Below are 27060 nucleotides of genomic sequence, written 5' to 3'. Positions count from 1 at the left end.
CAGAAAAAAAAACACATTTTACATCTTAGAGAAAAAAGAAAGAGAAGAAAATAACACACTGATAGATAGGAAAACATAGATAAGGTATAACTGTTGATAACTGTCTGAAAAGTAATTGTAGAATCTTAAACAAGAAGGAAAGCTTTGAAGGTGAAGGTAAATGCAGATAACGTATGTGTGGGAGGTAAGGTGTGTGTGTGTGACAAAACTGTTGACAGTAATGCAAACAATCCAGACAGAAAATAGCTAGCAATTTAGAAAGCAAATGGAATATGCATAATGTAAGAAAGAACAATATATTAAACATAATTGGAGAAATACATTCAGAACCATAAAAAACTTTGAAATAAAAAACACTGACAGTAGACCCTATGTTAAAGAAAATGAACAGCTAGCAATTATAATAATGCAATAAACACAATGAGAGAGAAAAATTGTCTAAAGAAGAGATTGGTAGAAAATCAGAAGCTGTTGAAAAAAGTATTAAAAGGATGTACACATAACCACCCCCACAAAAGAGTGGGAACACACAGGAAAGGAATCGATAAGGAAAAGAACCAAATATTTAAAACAGTCAAGACTGAAGTGACATTAATGCAGCAGGGTGTAAGAAAATGAGCAATAAAATGAAGCCAATGGGTTAGATCCAAAGTTGCCCTTCCATTTAGGGAAAGACCCCTTCATGAATGGGAGGGCCCTTAATCCAGTGGAGGTTCCCACTAACAGAAGACGGAAGAGGAGTTTGGCCAAAAGCAACAACAAACCCAGCAGCTCTTCTACAGCAGAATTGCAGGGGAAGGGGAAATCAGCAAAACATTGCCTCCCTCACTTCTCCAGGCTCACAGGAACTTAAGATCTAGCCCCATATGTGTAACTATGTAGAAACAACAAATACTATTCATTCATTCATTCATTCAGTACGTTTATATTCTGCTAATGAACAATGAACACTTTGGACACAAGTACATATAAATATGTAGAATGTGAAGGAACTACTTCCTTCAACAGAACTGCGAGGAAACCATTTCCCTTTCCTTCTGCAGGCCCTCAAAATCTGCTCCAGAGGTTTGGGGGACCCATCAGGGCAGATATTCAACAAGGCCATGAGGCTGCAGTGGGAGAGTGAGAGCGAGAGAGAGAAAGTCCTGTCATGCAAACGGACTTCTACTTACCCAAAACAGCACAATCGGAATCAATGAATGGTTTGCAACCAAATGTTGTGTGATGTCTGCTTGTCCAAGGTCCCCCACCCCACCTTGCACCTGATCCCCCTTCACAGAAACAGCTCTTGCTGTTCAGGAAGGCCTCCCAATCCTTCAGAGAAGCTTTGGGGGGATGGGTGCACAGGGAATTATAGGGGAAGGAGGGAAGAGGAAAGATTGGTTGCGCACGCAACCTTCCACTCATGCAACCTTTGGATCCAGTGTCATGTGTTTTAAAGTCAAAATTATGTTACCCAAAAAAATTAAATAAGAAAGGCTTTGCATGGAGTAATCAATACAAATAGAAGTTAAAAAGCAATGTTAGAATCAAACAACTGTAGAGCATCTCTACACCAGTCTAATATCCCGCATTTAAAAGGAGGCTTTCTGCTTCCCTTTTAAATGCAGGATCACAATGGACTCCTTTTACACGAGCTTTCTTTTCCTCCCTCCCCTTTCCCCCTTATCTGAGTCTTCCATATGTTTCATTGCTCTAGCTCCTCTTCTTGCCACTTTTCCTTTTCCACAGAGGAATCTAAAGGACCTGCAAACTTCTGTGAGTAAGCAATCTCAATAGGAGGATAAAAGCTCCATGTGAAGACGCCCATAGTGTTGAATTTCTAATACAAAACGGGTGGTGTAATTTTAAAAAATATGTAACTATAACATTTTCGGCAGGCCTTATTTGTTAATATAGTGCTGTACATGGAACAAAAAACAAAAACAAAAAAGAAACAGCCTAAGTAATTAAACACATTAACTACAAAGTAAATTTACTGTTAACATTGTGTTCTGTTAGAAATTATATTCTCTGTACAAATCCATTAACCCTGAATAGTGAGAAATAACTGAGTGAACCATGCCATTCTCTAGCTAGAGTTCTTTTCAATAAGCATCGCCATTATTAATAATGCATCATTTTTGTAGATGAATTACCCTGCAAAAATTCCCAAATTAGCGGCAGCACAATTAAAGACGTATTGCAAAGGCCATCATGATTTTTATGAAGTTTGTCTAGGTATGAAAGATTTCATGCGCACAGTTAAGGCAACCAAAGACTGCTTCACATAGCCCTGAGGACCTCTGCACTATAATATGCATCCTATACGAAGACCATGCTCTTATCTGTTTTGCTATGTGCACATATGCTGTGAACCTGCTAGCAACTATGGCTTCTTGATACTTGCATGTGCAGGAAAATAGACATGACATTTCCTACCATACCCATGAAAGAATAATGAAACTTATTTGAGAAATCAAAGAAAATTTAAAAGAAAAGAAAGAATTAAGGGGGGGGGTGTTTTCCTCCAGAGAATAGAAGGCACATTTTTCTCTCAGTGTTACATTTGCACTAACAATAGTCTAGCACCAAAAGTGCAATACTATATTCATGGTGATGGTGGGGGACTGAAACACATGAGGCTACATGAGTACTCCAGTAGGCTTTTAGTTTTAGTTTCACAAAATAGCTTAGCCAAAGAGGAGCTCACTTGTGTCTCCCATGATGACTAGTTACTTCACAGGCACTCCAACATAGCTATTTAGTTATTTCTAATTATTTCTATCCTGCCATTAAAAATAGATGCCTATGACATTCATGCAACTCCAGTCCCCACTAAACCCAGTATTATAATGTAAAAGTGATCTGAGGGAAGCATTGGGCAGTAAGTACCCAGTGCTAGCAGTGTGCTAGCATGAATCACATTGCACTAGCAGCAATGAGTGCTAGCACAACAGGAAGACAGCACTTCATAGCGTAACCCTGAAAACTAGATCAAACTAGCGCATCTGGAACAGGGCAGTTCAGTGGAGCTCCCTTCCTTGTAAGGAGTGATTAATGTATTACCGCTCTTCAACACTTGTTCTGTAAGCTGGGATGAAAGGAACTAGAATCATATAGAATCATAGAATTGGAAAGGGCCATTTAGGCCATCGAGTCCAACCCACTGTTCAGTGCAGGAATCCAGTTTAAAGCATCCTTGGCAGATGGCTGTCCAGCCTCTGCCTGAATACCTTCGGCGATGGACAGCCCACCCACCCCTTTAGGCAGTTAGTTCCATTGAGTGACCACTAGGACGTTTTTCCTGATGTTCAACTGAAATCTGCCTTCCTGTAACTTCAGCCCATCACTACATGTCCTAGAATCATAGATGATAGAGAACAGGTTGTAGCCCTCTTCTGTGTGCCAACCCTTTCAGAACTTGTGTTATTGTATTCCTCCTCAGTCTAACAACATACCTAGTGTCTTCTGTCTGCAAGATTGGAGAGATCTGCTTCCCTGTGTAATAGGTGGAGTATATAACTGCTGATTGATCAAGCCCAAACATATCGACCTTTGCAGAACATCCTTTCTTGGCCTTCTCTGCAGTGGCTCCACACCTTTGGAATAACTTGCCATTGGGGATCTGCCATGCACCATGATTGCAGGATTTTAAAAGGCCTTGAAAACATATTATTTTACCTTGGACTTCTCCTGATATGATTGCTGTTGTTGCTATTGGTACTGCTGGTTTTTATCATTGGTTTTTATGGCTGTTTTTGTTGTTGGTTTTTATGGCTGTTTTATTGTGTTTATGTTTTTATCGCTTTTAATATCTTAATAGTTATGTGTTTTATCATTGTAAGCCACCTTGGGAAGGCTTCTGCCCCGAAAGGCAGCCAAGGAATATTTTAAATAAAATAAATACATACATACATAAAATTCTCACTCAGATTTGCCTTGGTAGGCCCACTTCCTCCTGGCAACTGTGCTAGAATTCTGGAGAGGGGAAGCTCTGGGTTTGTACTGTGAGCTGCCTATCATGCCATTTGATTTCAGTGCTGAAAAGCAAGAGACCTAATTATACTCATATTTAATTAAATTTTCACCTTTCGTTACTGAAAGTTAAGCCAGCATTTTTCTTGGTTCGTTTTATTTCCCAATATTGTATGAAAATATTCTAGGGCACAAACCCGCTTTCATTGAAGTGGTTCCTTTGCATCTGAGACTCCCTGTGATTTTAATTATCTACTTTCCCAGCCTTTTTCTACTCCTTCTCCTCATTAGCCTACAGATCACCAAGACAGCTTGACAACATTTAGGTCAATTTTAAATTATATGTTTAAACGACCATTGAGGCAGCTTACATGTTATGTGAAATGGTGGCAGCCATTATTTTGTAACCAGAAAATATGAAATTGCTAGCCTTAGCCTGCAAAGAAGCAAACAAATACAGATCGTAGCTTCTGATCACTGAAAGCAGATGCTTCAAAACGGAGGGGGCGGATTACAAGGTGCTTAAAATACAGTGATCTGTAACAGATGCTGACTACAACCCCAATTAGTTAACTATGGTTAGGCCAAAATGCCCTAAGGAAGGAATATATTGAATTGTACTCTGCTGACATAATGCTCTTAATATGGGCTTAAGTTAACAAGAAATAAACAGAGAAGTCCTGTTCAGAGCTACCCTGCTCATGTGGGAGTGATGCACTGGATTCCATAACCCCCATCCTACAACTTCATACTGGTTACACAAATCGTTAACATGAGCCATTCAGTGCACAAACCAGCTGGGAAAAACGACAAAACTGGCCAGGAGATATGAAACAGAAACCTTACAGTTCAAGAGAAATGACAGCATTTGTCGAAATGTAATGAAACATGACTGACAGATTAGTTTAGTGATAGTCCCAAATTCAATCCCTGGTGGCTCAAGTTAAAAAGGGTCTCCAGTACCAGGGTTAGGAAAGATCTTGGAAAGCTACTGCTTGTCAGGATTGACAAAACTAAACTAGATGGATCAATATTTAAGTGTGTGTGTGTGTGTGTGTGTGTGTGTGTTTAAGGAAAACAAAATCTTGGAAACTAGAGAACAGACAAGGGCTGTGCTTCAATGCATATTTTGTAGACTAAGGCTGCAATTATGTGCACATGCACCTGGGAGTAAACTCCAGTGAACAAAGTGGGTCTTAGTCCTGAGCAAACTTACACAGGATTGCACCTCACAAAAATCACATTACATATCCCTGCATTATTTAAATCCGACTGATGTTAACATGATTCATCCAGCTAAATTCTCTGTATACCACTTTGAAATTACAAGGGTCAATGTTTCCATAGAAACAGAAATGGTGTATAGTTTTCTTTTGAATCACATTAATGAGAGGGGAAAGAATATACCCTTAAGACTTGCAATTATGCTTACTATAAACATGAGGGAGAATTTGCCATCTAATTATCTAAGCTTCAGAGGGGCAGCAAGTATGAATTGTTAAGGATGCTAAATGTAAGATCTGCAGGAAGCAGAAAAGTTGACTTGGGTATATTTTTAATTAAGAAATTGTCATTTTTTCGGTGTATTTATAGTCAGCTGTGTTCAAACTATATTAACTGGGCAAACATACTGATGGAAGGGGTCACTGTTTAAGAGTAAAGAAAATGTAACACAAAAATAGATAAATGGTGTGAATTTTTGCTAGCAATTGCATTTTTAATTACCTTAAGGTGAAAACTAGATCAGTGCTTTCTAAATTTCTGAAAGCTCTGGCACACTTTTTTTCTGCATTAAATTGTGGGCTCGCATTACTTTTATACCAGAAAAGTGAAATAGAGTGAAACAGTGAAAGAATTGTCCCCCCTCAGCATAAAAAGAGTCCTGCTTAATCAAGCAAAAGACCTATATAGTCCAGCAACCTCTTCCCCGCAGTTGCCAACCAGGTACCTGTGGGAAATGAATGAACAGGACATGAAGGTAATAGCCATCTCCTTCTGTCTCCCAATAACTAGTCTTCAGAGGCATGCTACCTCTGACCCAGGAGTTAGTATATAGCCATCGTGACTAGTAGCCACTGATAGCCTTCTTCTCCATGAATTTGTCTAATCCCCTTTTAAACCTGTCTATGTTGGTGGCCATCACCACACATTGTGGAAGCAAATTCCATGGTTTAACTATGTGCTGTGTAAAGTATGTCCTTTTGTCCATCCTGAATCTCCCACCAGGTTGATTAAGGACTCTTGTATCATTGCAAATGTCCTTCCTCAAGTTCACAGGACCCCTTTTCCTCAGATTGAACTGAGTGTATTTGTTCATGCGAACATGGGTCCAAAGTAGGGTTGTCCGTTGCAGGGAAATCCAGCCCTTTTGGGGCCTGATGGATCCCCATGGCACCCCAACTCAGCTTACATTTGTGAGCCAAGCCACAGGCTAGTTCCTGTAATGCGGAAACTCTATCGGTTGTTTTTCATTTGCGCAAATCGTGATTTGCACAAAGTTGCAGCTATAAATTTGCACAAATTAGATAATTTATGCCTGCAGTTTTGCACAAATCGCGCTATTTACGGCTGCGATGTGCACAAATAAAAAACACCCCAAAATCCATGAAGTGGCCCAACTCGTCATGCACCGAGTTGGGCCAGCCCGCAGATAAGTCCAGGGAGCCAAGCCATCGAAAACGCACTGATCTCCACCCCCCCAGACGGATTTCTCCAATATCCCTAGTCCAAAGCCTCTTGAAAAATCTTGTAAATTCACATGTTGTGCTATGAAACACTGTTTCCAAAAGTCTACCCTTAGGTGCTAAGATGGAAAAATAGAATATAGAAGTGGAAATCTTTTGAAGGCTCTTCTTATCAAGTACCCCACAAAAAATTGTTGAGTTTTATTAACTACAATCCAAGGTTTTGTCCTGGAAGCATAATTCCCAAAATGGGTGCCACTGAGGCAACCTAGTCTGCCATGATAAATAAATCAATTAAATAATGAAAGGACTGTTCAAGACCAAAGCAGCAGTGGTGCACTTAGGCAATTTTAGACTTTGACTTAACCATCTTATGGGCTCTCCCTCTTTAGACAGTAATGTGTATGACTTCACTTACTTCAAAATGTGGTAAGCCACCCCTGTTGCATTTGGAGGCCCTCCTGTTCATTCTGCTAAGTGGTGCCCTGGACCTCTGTCCCAAAGTCCTGCTGCAAAAAAGCCATCCCCAGAAGAGGCTGCCTGCAGCATATCTCGATGACTCAGATCTTCTAATCAGCCTTTTGTTGGGCTTAGTTAAGGGATGGGGAGGGATGTTGAACTAATATATCACAGGACTGATCCAGTGTTTAGTGTGCTTTACTAGTTCTCTCTCCCAGGGACAGAAATGTTAAAAGAGGTTTGTGGGAGTCTGTAGTACCAGAGACGGTACAACATTGGAAGCTTGCCTGGGAAATTACTGGATGGTCACATCCTTCTGCCTCTGCCACGGTATGCCCCAGCCCACATCCATCATCCCCTGTGTTATTGCACTTTCCATGAATGTGGTGCAAATTGATCATCATAAGTCCCTAGCCTGTGCACCTACCCTTCTGAAATTTCACAGGTTTCTTGCCTAGGGACACTTCTATGATATGCACAAATTTCCCCTCCATTTAATTCCCAGCCATTAAATGTGTGTACATTTCCCCAGGTTTTTCAAACACTGTCAGAGAAACTGCAGCAGTAACTGTTCCAAAAAGGAGCTGCAAAAAGGGGGAAGGAGTTACTCTTTTCCAGAGTAGCTGGAGACTTGGGGAAGTGTTGAAAAGGTGAGGGACACTGAGAGGTGCCAGTTCAACACTTAAAATAGAGAGGATCACATTACTAAGGGGGAGATATTGCCCCCCCTTTTTGGTGCAATTACTCCTTTGGTTCCTCACCACCACCACCACCACCACCATTTTTGATCCTTCTGAATTGTGGTGCCAGGTCCCTCCTTCCCCACTCCCTTTGACAGCTGAAACAGACAAGGAAATTGACCAGGCAAGACTACACAGATCAGGCAGCCATAAGAGCGCACTTGCACAAAACCAACCCCCTCCCAATTTTTAATTGTGACCCCAATTGTGCATTTTTAAGGCAGCAAAAAGAAAAGCCAGGGAATGAAAAGGGGGGGAAGGCAAGACAAGATGGGTTTTGCTGAAAAGTCTCCCTGGGATACATGATGGAGCCAGTTGGAGGACCGAAGGGAAAAGAGAGGGAAAACAACCCATGGCAAGCCCAATCATCTGTCAGGCATACCATGGGTTGTTTCATGAACTACCAATCATTGTGGCTTATTTGCAGGGTGGTATAGCACGATGTATGAACCCGCCCATAGCAGATAGAATTTTAACCAGATGGAATTGACTGATGGGTGGTAGGATTATTTTTTTTTTCATTTTTCCTTGAAGCATGCATGATGGATGACATATTTGGTTGACTTACATGGACATACTCTACTGCAGCTTCCTGCAGATGCTAAAGAACCTCAAATTGTTGCACCCTAGTTTCTGCTGCTCTGACTTCTCAATCCCCCTAATTTGTGCTCTCCACTGGATAAATTTCTTGTATATTTAAATCTAGAAATGTGGATGCCCTGCAAAAGAGCTAGATAAATATTCTCATTCTTATTTGGAATTTGTGCTCTCCACTGGATAAATTTCTTGTATATTTAAACCTACAAATGTGGATGCCCTGCAAAAGAGCTAGATAAATATTCTCATTCTTATTTGGAATTTTCTGCACTAATTAATATGTCACACTATGAGATTAAGAGGTTATCTTCAGGCCATATAATTCTAACAAAGGAAAAGCTGAAGCTTTAATATTCCTAACTGCAAAGACATTTTAAAGGGAGATATGTTCTCAATATATCATGTTCAATCTAAAGTGCTCACATCTGGAAGAATTATCGGAGTTGCCAATTATATTATAGTTTTGGCAGCTCCAAGTTACAAATTTATTGTATATCAGCTTGCATCCATAACATGAAATGCTGATAGCATGCAATCATTAGATCCCTCTATTCCATGAAAACATGCTGTGTTGAGCTACAACTGCCCCAGGTTTCCATGTTTTAGAAATATTATTGTTATTTATTAAAAATATTTTATACCACCCTTGATCTTATGATACCAGAGCAGTATACAAAGTATAATCAAAAACTGTGATACAATATACAATAAAAGTAACAAGAAATAAAACAATATCATCAACTATAACAATAAAAGATATTACTGCATTAAAACAAACACATATATCTGCCTCATATACTGCATTGCATGCTATGGGTTCATAGTATTCACTGCAATATATATACTATCGGTTCCTGCTAAAATAGAACCTCAAACGGGGATCCAAGCAGATGCTATTATTTTATTTTTGGAAACAATGGTGTTTTGTTGTTGTTGTTTTAAAAGTAACCCTGGAATGTATAACCAAATTTTGCACTCATAAAGTCACTGCCATAAAAAAAAAATGGTCCCAGGCAAGTGCACAGGCCTGAATGTCCACTGCTATGAAATTTGTGTCCCCTTCATGGATCACTGCCTTGTTGTGGCGAAGGGGCTTGTGTAACTCAGTGAAGCCATAAGCTATGCCGTGCAGGGCCACCCAAGACGGACAGGTCATGGCAGAGAGTTCTGACAAAATGTGGTCCACTGGAGAAGGAAATGGCAACCCACTCCAGTATTCTTGCCAAGAAAACCCCATGGAGTGTATCACAAGGTTAAAATAGATGACGCCGGAAGATGAGCCCCTCAGGTCGGAAGGTGTCCAATATACTACTGGGGAGCAGAGGGTATTTCCAAGTAGCACCAGAAAGAGTGAAGCAGCTGGGTCAAAGCTGAGAGGACACTCAGCTGTAGATGTGTCTGGCGGTGAAAAGAAAATCTGATGCTGTAAAGAACAATATTGTTTAGGAACCTGGAATGTAAGATCAATGAATCAAGGTAAGCTGGAGGTGGTCAAACATGAGATGGCAAGATTGAACATTGTCATCTTGGGAATCAGCGAACTAAAATGGACAAGCATGGGTGAATTTAATTCAGGTGACCATCATATCTACTACTGTGGGCAAGAATCCCTCAGAAGAAATGGAGTAGCACTCATAGTCAACAAAAGGGTGGGAAAAGCAGCACTGGGGTACAATCTCAAAAACAATAGAATGATCTTAGTACAAATCCAAGGCAAACCATTCAAGTCTATGCCCCAACCACTGAGGCTGAAGAAGCTGAGGTTGATTGGTTCTATGAAGACCTACAACACCTTCTAGAACTAACACCAAAAAAAGATGTCCTTTTCATCATAGGGGATTGGAATGCCAAAGTAGGAAGTCAAGAAATCACCGGGATAACAGGCAAGCATGGCCTTGGTGCACAAAATGAAGCAGGACAAAGGCTAATAGAGTTTTGCCAAGAGAACACGCTGATCATAGCAAACACTCTTTTCCAACAGCACAAGGGGCGACTCTACACATGGACATCACCAGATGGTCAATATCGAAATCAGATTGATTATGTACTTTGCAGCTAAAGATGGAGAAGCTCTATACAGTCAGTAAAAACAAGACCTGGAGCTGACTGTGGCTCAGATCATGAGCTGCTTCTTGCAAAATTTTGGCTTACATTGAAGAACATAGGGAAAACCATTAAACCATTCAGGTATGACCTAAATCATATTCCTTATGAATATACAGTGGAGGTGAGGAATAGATTTCAGGGATTAGACCTGATAGACAGAGTGCCTGAGGAACTATGGATGGAGGTCCATAACATTGTTCAGGAGGCAGCAACTACATCCATCCCAAAGAAAAAGAAATGCAAGGAAGCAAAGTGGCTGTCTGATGAGGCTTTACAAGTAGCTGAGGAAAGAAGGGAAGTGAAAAGCAAAGGAGAAAGGGGAAGATATACCCAGCTGAATGCAGAGTTCCAGAGAATAGCAAGGAGAGACAAGAAGGCCTTCTTAAATGAACAATGCAAAGAAATCGAGGAAAACAACAGAATGGGAAAGACTAGAGATCTTTTCAAGAAAATCGGAGATCTCAAGGGAACGTTTTGTGCAAAGACGGGCATGATAAAGGACAAAGAAGGCAGGGACCTAACAGAAGCAGATGAGATTAAGAAGAGGTGGAAAGAATAAACAGAACAACTATACAGGAAAGATCTTAATGTCCCTGATAGCCATGATAGTGTGGTCACTGAACTTGAGCCGGACATCCTAGAGAGTGAAGTCAAGTGGGCCTTAGGAAGCATTACTAACAACAAAGCTAGCGGAAATGACAGTATTCCAGCTGAGCTATTTAAGATCCTAAAAGATGATGCTGTTAAAGTGCTGCACTCAATATGCCAACAAATTTGGAACACTCAACAGTGGCCACAAGACTGCAAAAGGTCAGTTTACATTCCAATTCCAAAGAAGGGCAATGCCAAAGAGTGTTCAAACTACCGTACAATTGCGCTCATTTCACATGCCAGCAAGGTTATGCTCAAAATCCTACAAGCTAGGCTTCAGCAGCATGGGAACCGAGAACTACTGGAAGTACAAGCTGGGTTCCGAAGAGGCAGAGGAACTAGCGATCAAATAGCCAACATTTGCTGGATCATGGAGAAAGCAAGAGAATTCCAGAAAAACGTCTATTTCTGCTTCATTGACTATGCTAAAGCCTTTGATTGTGTGGATCACAACAAACTGTGGCAAATTCTTAAAGAGATTGGGGTACCAGACCACCTTACCTATCTCCTGAGAAACCTGTACGAGGGTCAAGAAGCAACAGTAAGAACCAGACATGGAACAACCGATTAGTTCAAAATTGGGAAAGGAGTACGACAAGGCTGCATATTGTCACCCTGCTTATTTAACTTATATGCAGAGTACATCATGAGAAATGCCAGGTTGGATGAATCACAGGTCAGAATTAAGGTTGCCGGGAGAATTATCAACAACCTCCGATATGCAGATGATACCACCCTAATGGCAGAAAGCGAAAAGGATCTAAAGAGCCTTTTGTTGAGGGTGAAAGAGGAGAGTGCAAAAGCTGGTTTGAAACTCAACATTAAAAAAACGAAGATCTTGGCATCTGGCCCCATCACTTCGTGGCATATAGAAGGGGAAGAAATGGAAGCAGTGACAGATTTTATTTTCTTGGGCTCCAAGATCACCACAGATGGTGACTGTAGCTATGAAATTAAAAGATGCTTGCTCCTTGGGAGGAAAGCTATGGCAAACCTAGACAGCATAGTAAGAAGCAGAGACATCACCTTGCCGACAAAGGTCCGTTTAATCAAAGCTATGGTTTTCCCAGTAGTAATGTATGGCTGTGAGAGCTGGACTATAAGGAAGGCTGAGCACCAAAGAATTGATGCTTTCGAACTGTGGGGCTGGAGAAGACTCTTACAAGTCCCATGGACTGCAAGGAGGTCAAATCAGTCAATCCTCAAGGAAATCAACCCTGACTGCTCATTGGAAGGACAGATACTGAAGCTGAAGCTCAAATATTTTGGCCACCTAATGCGAAGAGAAAACTCCCTGGAAAAGACCCTGATGCTGGGAAAGATTGAAGGCAAAAGGAGAAGGGGACAGCAGAGGATGAGATGGCTAGATAGCATCACCAATGCAATGAATATGAACTTGAGCACACTCCAGGAGAGAGCGGAGGACAGGAAGGCCTGGCGTGCTTTGGTCCATGGGGTCACGAAGAGTCAGACACGACTTAACAACTGAACAACAACATGAAATTTGTATAATTTTCCCCTCAGTTTTAGTGCTTTGCCTTGAAATGTGCACAGTTTTCCCCTTAGTTTTACTGCTTTGCCATGAGAGTTAGACAATTTTCCCCTTAGCTGTACTGCTCTGCCTTGAAATTTACACAATTTTCCCCTACGTTTTACTGCTTTGCTGTGACATTTGCATATGTTTAGCGACCCCCCTCACTAGTCTGTAACCTGTATGTATATGTGACAGCTAGAGACCAGTGGGGGGAAATGACAAATTCAAAGGTGGGGAGTGGCGCCTAAAGCAACTGGTGGCTATAGGAGAAAAGGAGCTTCAGAGGCAGATGTTTTTACTTCAATAGAATGTGAAGCAACCTTTTAAAAAAAAGGTGTTAGCAGGGGAAGCCCCAAAGTGGAGGATGAAATTGACAAGAACATTGACAAGAGGGAGATACCAGTATGCTGGGCTAAATAGCAGACAGGCTGTTCAGGAGTAAGTACCACTGTATTCAATGGTGTTTACTTTCTGGTAACTGTGTATAGGATTGCAGCCTTACAGCACAATCCTATGCATATCTACTTAGAAAAAAATCCCTTTGTGGTCACTAAGACTTACTCTCAGGTAAGTGTACATGGAAATGCAGCCCACGTTTTTCATGATCTTTCCCCTTTATGTTACTATAATACACATAAAGAACTCAATGATAAATAAACTTGAGCTGAAATGCTAAATACACTTACTTACTGGGGAGCTAGTGTGTTGCCGTTCTCCTGCTGCAATGGGTGGGGAAGGGAGTGCATCCAGGGAGAGGGTAGCTGACTGGCATACTGGGCAGGGGAACACTTCTTCCATTACCAATAGCTGAGTCAGCAAAAGCCTCAAAGACTAGACCACCATTTCAAATTATCTTATTCACACAGAATTTCCGGGGACAGAATGACAAAGTTGAATGGCTAATGAGAGACCCAGACTGGTTGCAAGTAATGGGAGGAGGCAGTGAGCTAGCCAAAGAATATTCTTTAAGTGGATCAGTTAAAGTGGAGCTGCTGAGCTGAGCTCTGAAGCAATATAAAGAGCCCAGTCTCTATATGTAGAATCATACAAGTAAAGAGCTAAATGAGACTTCCCCCCTTGACCCATTAGCTCAAAGGGACTTACTTCTCTGATATGTAGAGAACTGTATTGTTACTAAACTTTATGCAATCATTCTGCTTTATGCAATCATTTAACTGCACAGTGCCCACCTGCATTCCCCACCCCCCAGAACCCCAACCCATCAGCAGAGAAGATAACAACACTGGACTACACTGCAGCGGTGTCATACACTACTCTCCCTCCCTCCAAGCAATGCAGTATATCAACAATGGAACTACTTTTAGGGCTTCAGTAACCCATACTCAGCCACAGTGCCATTCACCACCACCGCCATGCCATACACACACATATATTATTCTTATTTATTATGTATTATATTTCTGTACCGCCCCATAGCCAAAGCTCTCATATATAATGTGAGTATAATGGCAGACTGTATCTGCATTGGCGGGATGATTTTTAAAATATTTACAAACCTAGTAAAAAATGGGGGTTTGTATATGTATGAAATTAGACCTGAAATGTAAGAGCATGAACCCCTATCATTCCTGCTATCTATACTTTTAGGCTGGATATACTACTGCCTAATCAGACCTATTTTAAAATTCTGGATTTCTCAATTGTTTTATATGGGCAGTAATGACTATTCGACATGGGTAGAGCAAAAATGGGTTCAAATGAACCAGAAAGTTCCTTCTGAAGACAAGTGGTCACTGTACACTTATCTCTATGGCTTGCATGCTAGTTAGTCGTATCTGTGACTTCACTAATAGGCTAAACACACTAAAAAATAGGAGCAGGCTTATTTATTACAAAACAACAGGACAGAGTTGTGCTTAAACATTTTGTCTCATATCTTGGGTTCTACAAGCACTAGAGATTTGCTCTTTTTAAATTTGAAAACTAGGCAACTGGGCTAGATAGCTAGACTTCAGAGATGGTGGGCTTGGAACTGCAGTCTCTTTAGACCAATGGTCAATCTGGCCATGGCTTTGGAACTTGGTACCTCCTCCTATGTGTGTCTACCTGTGCCTAAGGTCACCTACAGAAGCCCTACTCTGAGTGCTCTCTCAATCTGAAATTTGCCATGGGAGTGGGGGCCTTTTTGGTGGTGGCTCCCTAATGGAATGTTTTATCTAGGGAAGCTCACCTGGAAGCTCGCCCCAATACTGTTGTCCTTTCAGCACCAAACTAAGAGTTTTTTGTTCTCCCAGGCCTTTTAAGAACTTGTTACTTTAGTCACTGTGGCACTGATAGTGGTTTTAGGTCCTGTACTTGTTGGTTGATTTTAGTATCTGTGATTTGTACTGTATTTTACTGCACTGATATTTGTGTATTTGGATTTTTATGATCAGTTGGATTTTTAAGGTTTATCTTTGGATTTTCATTGTTTAATTGTTATGTTTTTAATTGGTTTAAAACAAACTTATGGTTTTACTTGAGAACTTGTTTTATGAGGTACCTAACAAATATAAATGATGAATCAGTCAGATGCTAAAACTGATCAGAAAATATAATTAAATGATGAAGACCAGTGCACATACTTTTGACAGTGGAAGAAGCATGCCAATTTGCTTTGAATCATCAGTTAAGTAGTCTATAAGAGATGTCATGCAGTTAAATTTTCCTTCTCCTGTGCCACGATATATTCTGTTTTAAAATGTTTTCAATGACAGACAGGCAAGCTGTTTCAGCAGTCATTTTTCATGATTATTAATCATTCATGCCAGACAGGAGACAGGAAAACATTGGGATACTTTGCTTATGTCTATGCATATTTCCCAAGAGATAAGTGGATCATAATGTGTTTTGAAAATGTTGCTTCTTCAGGAGGTGCTACACTTTGTGAAAGTTCCATGTAAGATTATACTGGCAGATGGTGTTTGCAGCTTGTTCCCATCTGTAAACCAAGCACAGTGGAGACCTTTGTAATCTAAATAATCCACATAAAATTCTTTATCATGTTAAGAGTATTAATACATTTAGAATTGGACTACTGGAATCAGAATTAAAAGCATGTTTCTAAAACAAGTATATGGATGATCCTACACAATTTGTCATGAGCCATTTTCTGAAGATTACTTGTTCTCTATCAAGTGACAAATACTGGTTATTGATAGCCATCTGGTCGAACATTGATTATTTACTGCCCAATCTAGCACCAACTTCTTGAATTTCAACTGCAAAGCAAGTTTTGCAAGTTATAGCTTTAGCTTTTATCTGTGATCTCTTCTGAGCTGGTGCAATGGATAGGTGAACTGTTTGTGAATTATGAACACACTTGTGAAGTGAGAGGATATTAAAATTCATGACTCCAGTAGGACCTTTTAAACTATCAAGAACATTTTATATCAAGGTTTTACAAGGTCAGAAAAGTGAACATTAATGTTCCAGCAGGTATCGTATGTTCACTATTCCTCATCAAAATGACCCTGTCAATGAAATACGTATTAAGAATACTCTTCCCCCTGCTCTCTGACACCTCTTTAAATAGGGGACTGTCTTCCATAAAGCAGGGCAAATGACCAGCCTTCCCAGGGGAGATGGACACACCCATAACTTCTAACTGAAAAAATCACATGATGGTGAAGGGGGCGGAGGTAAAGTTAACAAGTGGTTAACTTTAGAATATCCCTCACTATCCAATCTCACGGCCATCTTCCTACATTTTGCTTCCTGAAATCCCTTCACCGTCTCTCCCCAAGGCCTAAACACCCACCAGCAGCTCAGAACCAACCACATCATAAAATCCTCTTCCTACAAATGCTTGACCTCCAAAATGGTCTCACATGCCAGAACAGCAGCCATCATTTCCTCCTGAGAGCCAAGATTGGTTTCTATTGACCAAAGACCATCACCGCTCATTTTGCACCCTTCTCTCTTGGATGCAAATGCAACCAAATTGCACATTTCCACAATTCTTGACACTTGCATTGTTAATTTAAATAGAATGAAAGACAGACAGATGTTGAGGCATGCTGCAGCAGCAGGCATTGCTGAGTCAGCCCCTTAGCCTTCAAGATAGTTCCATCATTTGTGTGGTATTTTATAGGAGTGTCTTGGCATGCACTGGGAACTCCAAAGGACCAGATACAGGTGATGGACTTCTGACCTTCTGTTGATGGCTCTGCTCTAGACAGTGTTGCTTTGCTCAAAGATTCCTACAAACTGGTAACCTTCATGATGGAAGAACAAACCAGAAAGACTCAAACTAGTCTACAACTCCAATGGCATAACTAGCCAGATAGGAGACAACTGGCTTGCAAGTCTCATCACAACCTATTTCTAGTAAGGCTGCCAAAAAATTAAGGAACCTTTAGTTATTCATATGTTGTAAGTGATGTATTGCATTTAAATACATTTACATAAACAAAACCTTAATATAGGTGAAGTTTAGAGATTCTGAAGGAAGTGTAAGATAACAGATAATTTAATTTAATGAACAAATGCTGCCACATTCTTAAAAGGAAAGTCGTATTCCTTATTTTCTGTTTTATTCCCTACTACAGCAAGATACTACAGCCAAATAGCCTCAAAAATAAACAAACGGGTCCTTAAATCACAGCTCCACTGATTAGATTTGCCCTCACCAATTAAAATTGGCCATTACCAATTAATCAGCTAAAGCTGTAACTGATTAATCTCTCAATTAAAAACTTGCACCTTGAATTCTAGGACTGTAGGTCATTTTAACTTAGTACCTCATAAGCAATCCAAAGCAGTCACTGGATGAAGGCAACTGGACAAGAGGAAGGAGGACTGCAGGTAAACTGAGGCAAACTAATATTAGGATACACAACATTTTAAAACCTGATTATATGTAACAGCAGCTCTCGAATGAGCAGGAATGCAGGATACCCTTTCATACACACGGGATGGCACATTTTAAACTCTGTTTTTATATGAATATAGGAAGAGCTCTGCTGGAACCTAGGCCAACATCCTGTTTCTCACAATGCCCAGCCAGGTGCCTCTGGAAAGAAATCCGCAAGCAGGGCATGACCACAAGAGCCCTGTCCCCGCATTGCTCCCCAGCAACTGCTACTCTCTGAAACCTGAAGGCTGGATTTGGCCACCACAACTAGTAGCCACTGATAGATTAATTCTCCATGATATTTTAAGTCATACTGACCTCTCAGCCCTTTCCAAGAGGCTTTTCAGGGGGCAAGAGGAAAACCTTCCTTCCCTGATCTTCCTTACATTAACCTATCTTAGGATCCAGGCAGATGGGTTTTCCTACCTAGAGGGCTTACATTCTAAAGGAAAAGAATACTACTTAACTCATGAGGATACAAACAGAGAGGTTAGCACTTCCATCAGAAACTTTTATTACCCAGCAACATTGAAATCATGCAGAATTCCTAATCAATAAATCCATAGTCTTTTTTTCCTCTTTAACATTACGTAACAGAACCTCAAAAGAGCCTCATGTGGCGCAGAGGGCAACCGAAACTCTCCCCACGACCTGAGTTCAATCCCAGCGGAAGGTGGGCCCCAAGTAGCCGGCTCAGGTCTACTCAGCCCTCTATCCCTCTGAGGTCGGTAAAATGAGTACCCAGCTTGCTGGGGGAAAGGTAGTCACGTGACTCACGACTGGGGAAGGCAATGGCAAACCACCCTGCTATAGTCTGCCATGAAAACGCCAGCGAAAGCGGCGTCCCTCTAGGGGTCAGTAATGACCTGGTGCTTGCACAGGAGGAACCTTTCCTTTCCTTCCAACAGAACCTCAGCAATAATAGACTTGGATCCAAACAGTTCCTGCCGCCCATGAAAGGTGTCTCCTGACTGTCAGGAGTGGCTTTTTAGCAGGGGAAAAAGCCCTACTACACAAGTGGCATTCTGCTTATGACCCCCTGGCTACAAGTCACAATGTAATAAAATCACTAAACATTTTACTGCTTTGTTGAATGCTTAAATAAGCTATTCATTAAGCCTAGAATCGTAGAATCATCACAGAATAGTAGGGTTGGAAGGGGCCTTAAGACCATTTAGTGGTCTTAGACCACTCTAAGCCATGAGTTCAATGAGTTACAAGGTTACAAATGAAAAAGGACAGACAATCATGGCAAAACTCTGAGAATAAGCATAGTAGGCAAGCATAAAGTTCAAAAGACGTTTAGGCTACAATCCTATGCTTATTTCCCTGGGAGTAAATACATGAAGTAGACATGCACAGGAGTGCACTGGAATCACCTAAAGAGGTATCGTTGATTAATTAGACAACAGAATTTTCAAACCATTTTTTAATACAAGTAGAGAAACTGCAGATGGCAAAAGCCCATCCTGTCCCCCTTTTCTCTCATCTAAGAGGGAATGCCTTTTCTAAGCTTACTGCCTGCTATGGCACGTATGCAGCATGCAAAGAAAGAAACTGTACTTCTTCTTGCAGAAGCCTTAAGTGTGCCATTTTGATTGCTTAATTCATATGATGACTCAATATATTGAATCCAGTTAAGGGTCTATTGATTACTTCCTTGGTTTGTTTTATTATTATTTAATAGCCACATTAAACATTTGGAGGGAGGGCTAAAAAATCACCAAGTGGGAAAACCCTGGTATCCTGGGGGGAGGTCCTGGGGGTGGGGAAGGGAGGAGATGGCGAAAGCCACTTTATGCAGCTTCCTGTTGCCACATGGCTTCCTTCTCTCTCCCTCCCCAAAGCCATGGCTAGACAGCCGAAATCGGCCTGGCCAAAAATACAGAGCAGCCACCCTGCATTGGATTCTCAGCAGTCTCCAACTTCACAGACTGCCAACTATTTCAATAGGATTGCGCCTTAACTAGAATACTTTTAAGCCCAGAGGAAAAGCAAGAGGAAACCCAAAAACTATGCATGTGCTATTGGAATGATATCTTTTAAATGAGCATGATCCCAAGCTGCAATAATCTGAACTGGAACACTTGTTCAGATCCTCTCTTCAATACATATAAACTGGGTTTGCCACAAACGTACATGAGTTCAAAACCTTCCTTACACATTTTGCGGAAGAACCCACCATACTAGGCAAAGTAACTCAAGTTTCCATTTCTGTAATTATAGACCATATGAATTGCACCATTTCAAGAAGTGACAAATATAATTATTTCTTGTAACACAGACTTCAAAATTCACTAATATCTTTCCTGTCTGTTTTCATTCTGTAGTGTGGAATATGACTTCAGACAACAAGAAGGCAGGTTTCACCAAGTTTTGAAAACACTGGAACAAGTGGAAGAGATTGCTCCTGTGACAACTCTGCAAAGGCAACCATCTGATCATCCAGTCACTGAAAAACAGGAATTAAGAAGAAAGACCAAAAAAAAGAAATGTTTTTGGTGGATTTGAAGGCCTTAAAACCTGGGTATGGAACTTTAAGAACTGGCCCAGATGTCATGGCCAATTCATGGTTGGGCCATCATTAATGGACTTCACACTTGTGTGCTCCTTCTCCTTTTCTCACATGCTCAGATTCCTTCTTCACTTCCTAGTTTGTGGTAATTATAGTTTGCCATGATGTCCACATTTGGAAACTATGGGAAACTATAGTTACCAGAAACGAGGAAATGCAGTAGGAGTCTTAGTATGCAAGGATGACAGCCAAAACATGGTTTGGATGCAATGTCTGAAGCACTACATTTGAGGAAAGGAAATGGTGCTTGAGGTCAAGATATGCCTGTTTTAAAATGCATACAAAGCTCAGTCTAAAAAATAAAGACCGTAATAAGGTATTTAGAAATCCAGCTCAACTTGGTATTGCAGATTAAATTGTTCTAAAACTTAATGGAGCAAGTTAGTAAAATGAATGGAACATTGCTTTTCCTTCTCTGTATGACACCCTTACTTAGCAATTCTGTCACTTATATATAACTTGAGCATGATAGAATAATTTGGGGGCTTGTTTTTCCTAGCTTGATTCAGAACTTCTGAAGCTGCCAGATTTTGGGTTTCAGTCACATTTTATAGCTTCATTTCCCTGACAAACTGCTTTACAGCAACTCTGTATCGATAATACCAAAGTGCATCTATCCTTCACATTGCACAAAGTTATTCCTTTAAATAATCAAAGCTAACAGTCAGCATAAATGTTGAAACAGAAAGATCTGTTAATATGTTCAGAAACACTATTATAAATAACCTAAACCAGATTTTTCCAGTTATAAGTCAACATCTTATTATTAAAAAGGTAGTTCTGGAAAATACCCCATGACCATCAGAGTCTGTTTTAGTCTTAAAGTCTCACTCTTAAAGACAAAAGTTTTGCACAATTAATAACTTTGAATTGGAAAAAATTACTTGTTCTGAAAATGGGTCTGCTATTATTTAACTAAGTAATGGCTTAGTTACAAAACTAACTATAAAATTACAAAGTTACAAAAAAGTAATGGCTTGAATCCTCTGATAACGTGACATTCATGGAAGGAAGGTTTCCACATTCTCCTTGCCAAACACATATACCCCAGAAATGTCTCTCAGGAGGGTCAGGAGGCACTCCTGAATGATGTGTTATGGGGCAGGGGAGAATTGCTCAAAATTGGACAGACTTCCTCCGAATTTTGGATGATTCCCCATTCCTCCAGCAGTCCCCTCCCACCCCATGCCTCCTCCCCACTGTTCAGGAAGACCTCTCAGCCCTTTCCAAGAGGCTTTTCAGGGGGCAAGAGGAAAACCTTCCTTCCCTGAACTTCCTTACATTAACCTATCTTAGGATCCAGGCAGATGGGTTTTCCTACCTAGAGGGCTTACATTCTAAAGGAAAAGAATACTACTTAACTCATGAGGATACAAACAGAGAGGTTAGCACTTCCATCAGAAACTTTTATTACCCAGCAACATTGAAATCAATGGGCTCAGACATGCATAATGCTGCATAGTATCAGGTTGCAAATCAATACCTGAAAATGTAGCTGTGGGGGGTGGGAGGTAGACTGTAGTCTGCTAAAAGAAAAATCACTAAGGCATGTCCTCTCTTTTCTCTCCATGAGGTTGCGCCTAAGTGCACATTTCTGGAGGCTGGTGGCATGGAGACTCTCCATGTGTTTGGTCTAATCCTCATGGTAAGTGCAAACACTGTAGCCCCTGGATTGGATCCAGAATTTTATTTCAGCGGCAGGAGCATCCCTGAGCAGAGTTCCACTCAGGATGCTTTCACTGGCAGAATGGGAGGAGGCAATTAGCACCCATTCCTTCTCCCTTTGCAGCACCCAACACCACCCCTCACATGTTCTGGAGCAGATTTCTGGTAGCTAGAGTTTATCTCCCTCCCCTACTGTTCTGGAGGGGGCCCCAACCCTCCAGAGCAGATTTTTAGGAGACACTGGGACTCTTAAGGAGATGGAGGGGATTGGCAAATCTTGCCTCCTCCCACATTCAGCCCATGGAAAACCTCTACTAGATCAAAGGCCTCCCACACATGGGAGGAGCGTTTCCGTCCATGGGAGGCTTTTGCTGGATCCAAGCCACTGTGTGGAATTGTCACCACATGGAAGCATTTTTCAGGGACTTCCAAAAAGCACATGAATAGTTTGAATGCTGGGAATCAAGAGATGAACAAGCCACTGGATACCTCTATGCGAGTTGCAGAACGGCTTTATGTTTATGATAATACTGGGTTATTTGCAGTGCAGCGGGCACCATTAACTGCCATCAGCAGGAGGGTTGCCATTCTCATGGTTACAAAAGTAACTGTATACAATGCTAAAGACTATCAACAGATGCTAATGGTTCAGATATGTGACAAATAAGAGACCAGACTCACTTCTATGAAAAATATTTCTTAGATCATGCCAAGATTTTAAAAATAAAATATTACATGCACACAGTTGGACTAAATAATTCCATAAGAACATTGCACAAGCATTTTGCATGTCTGTATTGAGAACAGCATTGTGCATAATGCTTTGAGGTGAAAGCTACATTTTTAATTGATTTGAAAATTATATTAATTACAAGCACCAAAAGATTCAAATCACCTGAAGCCATGAGACTCAGTATACTAATGTGCCTCTGGTTTACGCCCCCCCGCCCCTTAAATTACAATGTTCTATAAAGATGGACTACAGGTGCCAAGTTCAGAAGATATCCTGCTTCATGTTTTTCTACATTATCATCACATCTCTGTTTATAATGGAGCATGTTTTTCTAGCCATCAGCCCCACAGCCTCTTTTACTAAAATATTCCAACTAGTTACAGGAAGTTCCAGGATTTGCAACAACCTATGTCCAAGACTCCAGAGTTCAGTTGCAGCTGAACATCCATGAGCTACCAATTCGCATGTTCTGTTATCTCCCCCACTCCTGCCATGAATGTGAAAATAGGCATCCTGATCCAGCACAGACAGCCAACATGCAGAAAGTTTCCACATCTGGATTCCCTTGCTGGATCTGGTTCGGGTCCTGTACGCTAAACAAGATGGTTTGCTGGCTGCATAACTCCATAGCCAACACCCAGAGGTATGCATGAGATAAATGCATTCAGGACTTCCTGAATAAAGTCCATGAACACAGCTTGTGACAAATGGTTGATGCAATCAGCTTTAAAACTGTCACCTCTTTCAGGAGGAACAAAGACAGAAGCCTCTCTCTCCCCTCTGATATGTGCTGTGAAAGCTGGGCATATCAGCCATCTGTTCAACAGCCATCTTCTTCATACCTTGCTTGTAAGTTTCCAAAGGCTGGTCAAGCTAGAAACAGAATGCTTAACAAGAGTGATTTGTTCTCAACCAGCAAGACAATACTTATGTATATGGCTGTGTGCCAATGTTATTTAGCTGTATGAGAAGATCAGTATAATGGAAAGGATAGTGCATATATATGAACATGCCCCATTTTTTCTTCAGATCTTTGATGCAACACAACAAATAAGGAAAGTTTAAGAGCAGTTCACGCTAGTTTCACCTTTCAATATTGAGAAGTAGATTTCTTATAAATGTATAGGTTTAAAAACAGTGCTAGGAAAGCAGAGAGTACTATGTATGATGACAGTCTACAACACCTTTGGAATACATTCCAGAAGGTCTGAAAAGTAGGACTCTTTACCTACAACATGGTGATAGCTTTCAGTAACACAATTTGTATACAAGAAATCTATGATGTGCTGCCAAAAACTAAAAAGTACAAATGTAATGAAATACTTAAGTGAGAACGTTTGTAAAATATTGTATAGAACGTATTGCATATTCTGAAACTACTGTACTTGAAATTATTCTGCTCTACAGAAGAAAGTGGATTTTTTGGAAGAAAATTGTCGGAATAAAACACTGAGTCTTCTATGAACAGTTTCTTAATAAAAGGTTTATGTACTCCCACAGTACAATAAATACCTACTCCTCTTACTCACAGTCACAACTCTTGGTAAACAAGCAGGCTCCAATACAGATTACTTTCCTGATGAAATGTACTAATCAAATATTATGTTTTGTATATTTCTAGATTCTTTTACTGGCATAATATCTTTTGCAATAAATGGACATATTTTTTTCTGTCTCAAGACTCGATAACTTGATAGCTATGTTTATGGTGATTGCAGATATGGCAATTACTCAAAGCAGGCAGAATAAATTAAACTGTTGGTTTCTTAACAGTCTTTTTTCCCAACCTATGCTGCAATTTTCCAAAATCTAGGGTCAGTTTTACAAAATCTAATCAAGATCCATCTACAGGATGGAAACCTTACATACCTTCCCTTCTTAGGTGTGCAGTAACTGAAAAACTATAGCATTACGACTCAGCCACCTGTCTACAGATCTCTGTCATGTTTCAATCTGTCTGTCTTTTGCAGCCATTTAAATGACCATCTGGATGTAGATATTTTTATGGTGGCTTGTTTTTAATCAGTTTCCTTCTTGAGTATATGAAGTAGCAGCTAAAATAGCTATTCCTATGAGAGAAAAGAACTCACCTCACAAATCATAAAATGACCAACACAAAAGGAAAACATAAATCTTGTAGATTCAGGCTGCAGTCCTATTCACACATTTATCTGGGAGTAATTACCATTGAACTTTATCCAGCTTACTTTTGAATAGACATGTATAGTATTGCACTGTCAGTTACCATACAATGTGCTCTGCAATTAATTCAACAGGAAATTTTAAAAAGAGCTATAAAACATATTTATAGTCTTACAGATAATGTTTTAAGCCAACATCTGAAATTGAATTGCACCCCTTCTCTTAAAGTCACAGTGTTTTAAAAAAGCAAAGTGCTTTAAAAGTTTGTTTATCCCCTAAACCTGCAAGGCAGAACACACTAGTCCTCTGTGCAATAATATCTAATCTGTGTCCAACAGCAACTTCTTTCAGCTAGTCCTACCCAGTCAATCACTGGCCTTGCCATATAAAATAATATTTTAAACTTTTTAATTATTTTTAAATATTCGGGTTCAGCTGTCATTGTCAAAAACATCAAAGTGCCTGATCTTGTCTGATCTTGGAAGCTAAGCAGGGTCAGCCCTGGTTAGGCTTGGATGGGAGACTGCCTGGGAATAAGGCTTCCTGCATTTAGCAGGGGGTTGGACTCGATGGTCTTGTAGGCCCCTTCCAACCCTTCCAACCCTACTATTCTATGATTCTATGAAAGCAAGTGTTCAAAATCAATTATATGACAATAAAATAATAAAAGTACAAAATTAAGATAAGGACAGCATCAATAATGTCAACATTTCAGTCTCAATCTCTTCCAGGTATAAGGTTAGAGGGAAAAGAAGGGGAGCATACTTGGGGGGGGGGGTTGAATTTAAGACACAAGCAGAAAGAAAGAAAGAAAGAAAGAAAGAAAGAAAGAAAGAAGGCATATTCACTAGAAAATATCCTGCGATTCCTTATTATCAATATATGGTTTAAAAGTTTTTCCCTGCAATTAATTTGTCTCTTACTCTCCTAACTTCAAATCTCAGAGAGTTATATTCACAAATTCCTAACTTTGATTACTTCTAAAATCTGATAAGCAGCAGGGGTATTTTTCCCCCTTAGATACTTTGCAAATTGCTGGGTATCTCATGGCATTTCGATGCATAAAATAAGAAGAATCCTACTGCTCAGCAGAGCTTATCTGTCAGCACTTAAGGCACAATTACCATTAGAATAAAGCAACTAAAATTAACCCAATAGGGTTCCTTATTAATTTCCCTGCTTATCAAATCCTGTGAGTTTCATTATAATTGTCTCCATATCAAAACAACTTATTTTTGAAAGAGTTACACACAATTTGCAGATTTCTTTTCCTGAGTTTTGCTCTTCCCAGTCAGCACCAGCCAGGACCAGTTTTAGGGGAGGTGACCCAGGCAACTGGCTTTGGCTCTGAACTCAGGGTTCACCTGTCAGTGGCTAACTATTGAACTACTTATGCAATAGCTGAAACAAAAAGCACAAACAGTTCATTTTCACTCGTAAAGCTGGCAATTCTGACCTGCATAGCCAGTGTTGCATTAATGTTGTTAATAATAATAATAATAATAATAATAATAGCAACAACAACAGTCACAGGAAAACCTATATCTGGGGTCTTCAAAATGGTGCCCATGGGCACCAATGTACTCATGGACAACTCTCATGGTGCCCACCAGGCTTCCTACCATTCTTGGTTTTTATTTTATTTTTTAAGATTTGGGAGGCTGGTATGCTGCAAAGTGAAGGGCTTTGCAGCATACTTTGAGTTCAAAAGAGTACTTTTGTGTTTTGGAGCTCAGACCCCACCTCTGCCTTGTACTTACATTCTTGGGCAAGTTACTTTTGTTTTAGTCTTACCTGTTTGCCTTCTGGAAAATGGGTGTTTTGTGACTAGCCATACCCATCGCAACAGCCATTTTGTGAATGGGCATCCCTCCCATTGCAGCCATTTTCTGAGTGCCCATGACACTCTCAAAATTCCAACTGTGCTCACTGACTCAAAAAGGTTGGAGACCCCTGACCTATATTGTCAGTATTCATTCAGCAAACAGGATACTCGTGAGTGATTAGGGAGGTTTACATACCCTTCCTCCTTACAATTCAAAAAACACATGAAATCGTCATGGGGCTACATAGACTAGCCCCAACCTCTGCTGCTGGGGCGTCTGGCAGCCACACATCCTCACTATGTGACAGATTTATTTATTTATTTATTTATTTATTTATTTCTATACCGCCCAATAGCCGAAGCTCTCTGGGCGGTTCACAAAAACTAAAACCAAACAACACACAATAAAACAATTTAAAATATATAGAACATTAAAACCACAATATAACAATACAACCACAATAAAACCTAGCAGCAGTACAGGAGTTTAAAATACAGATTTAAAACAGCAAAGATAAAAATTTAGAAAGCTAAAAT

The 27060-nt window shown here is 40.3% G+C and overlaps 2 protein-coding genes across 2 annotated transcripts in view; one reads left to right on the top strand and one right to left on the bottom strand.

Annotated features, from left to right (window-relative positions):
- INSYN2B (inhibitory synaptic factor family member 2B) overlaps positions 1-20094 on the top strand; it is a 32333-nt gene extending 12239 nt beyond the window's left edge. Inside the window, exon 3 of the mRNA XM_084838641.1 lies at positions 19914-20094. Within this exon, the coding sequence (XP_084694767.1) occupies positions 19914-20094 (181 nt within the window). The remainder of the gene's footprint in view (positions 1-19913) is intronic.
- DOCK2 (dedicator of cytokinesis 2) overlaps positions 1-27060 on the bottom strand; it is a 409918-nt gene that overhangs the window by 248816 nt on the left and 134042 nt on the right.

The sequence above is a fragment of the Heloderma suspectum genome, chromosome 2 (assembly GCF_057233095.1).
Source record: "Heloderma suspectum isolate Gila_16-S chromosome 2, 16-S_ref, whole genome shotgun sequence".
In the NCBI taxonomy this organism is placed as follows: domain Eukaryota; kingdom Metazoa; phylum Chordata; class Lepidosauria; order Squamata; family Helodermatidae; genus Heloderma; species Heloderma suspectum.
Note: the sequence above shows the minus strand (reverse complement) of the source record. Positions and strands in the feature narration are given on the sequence as shown.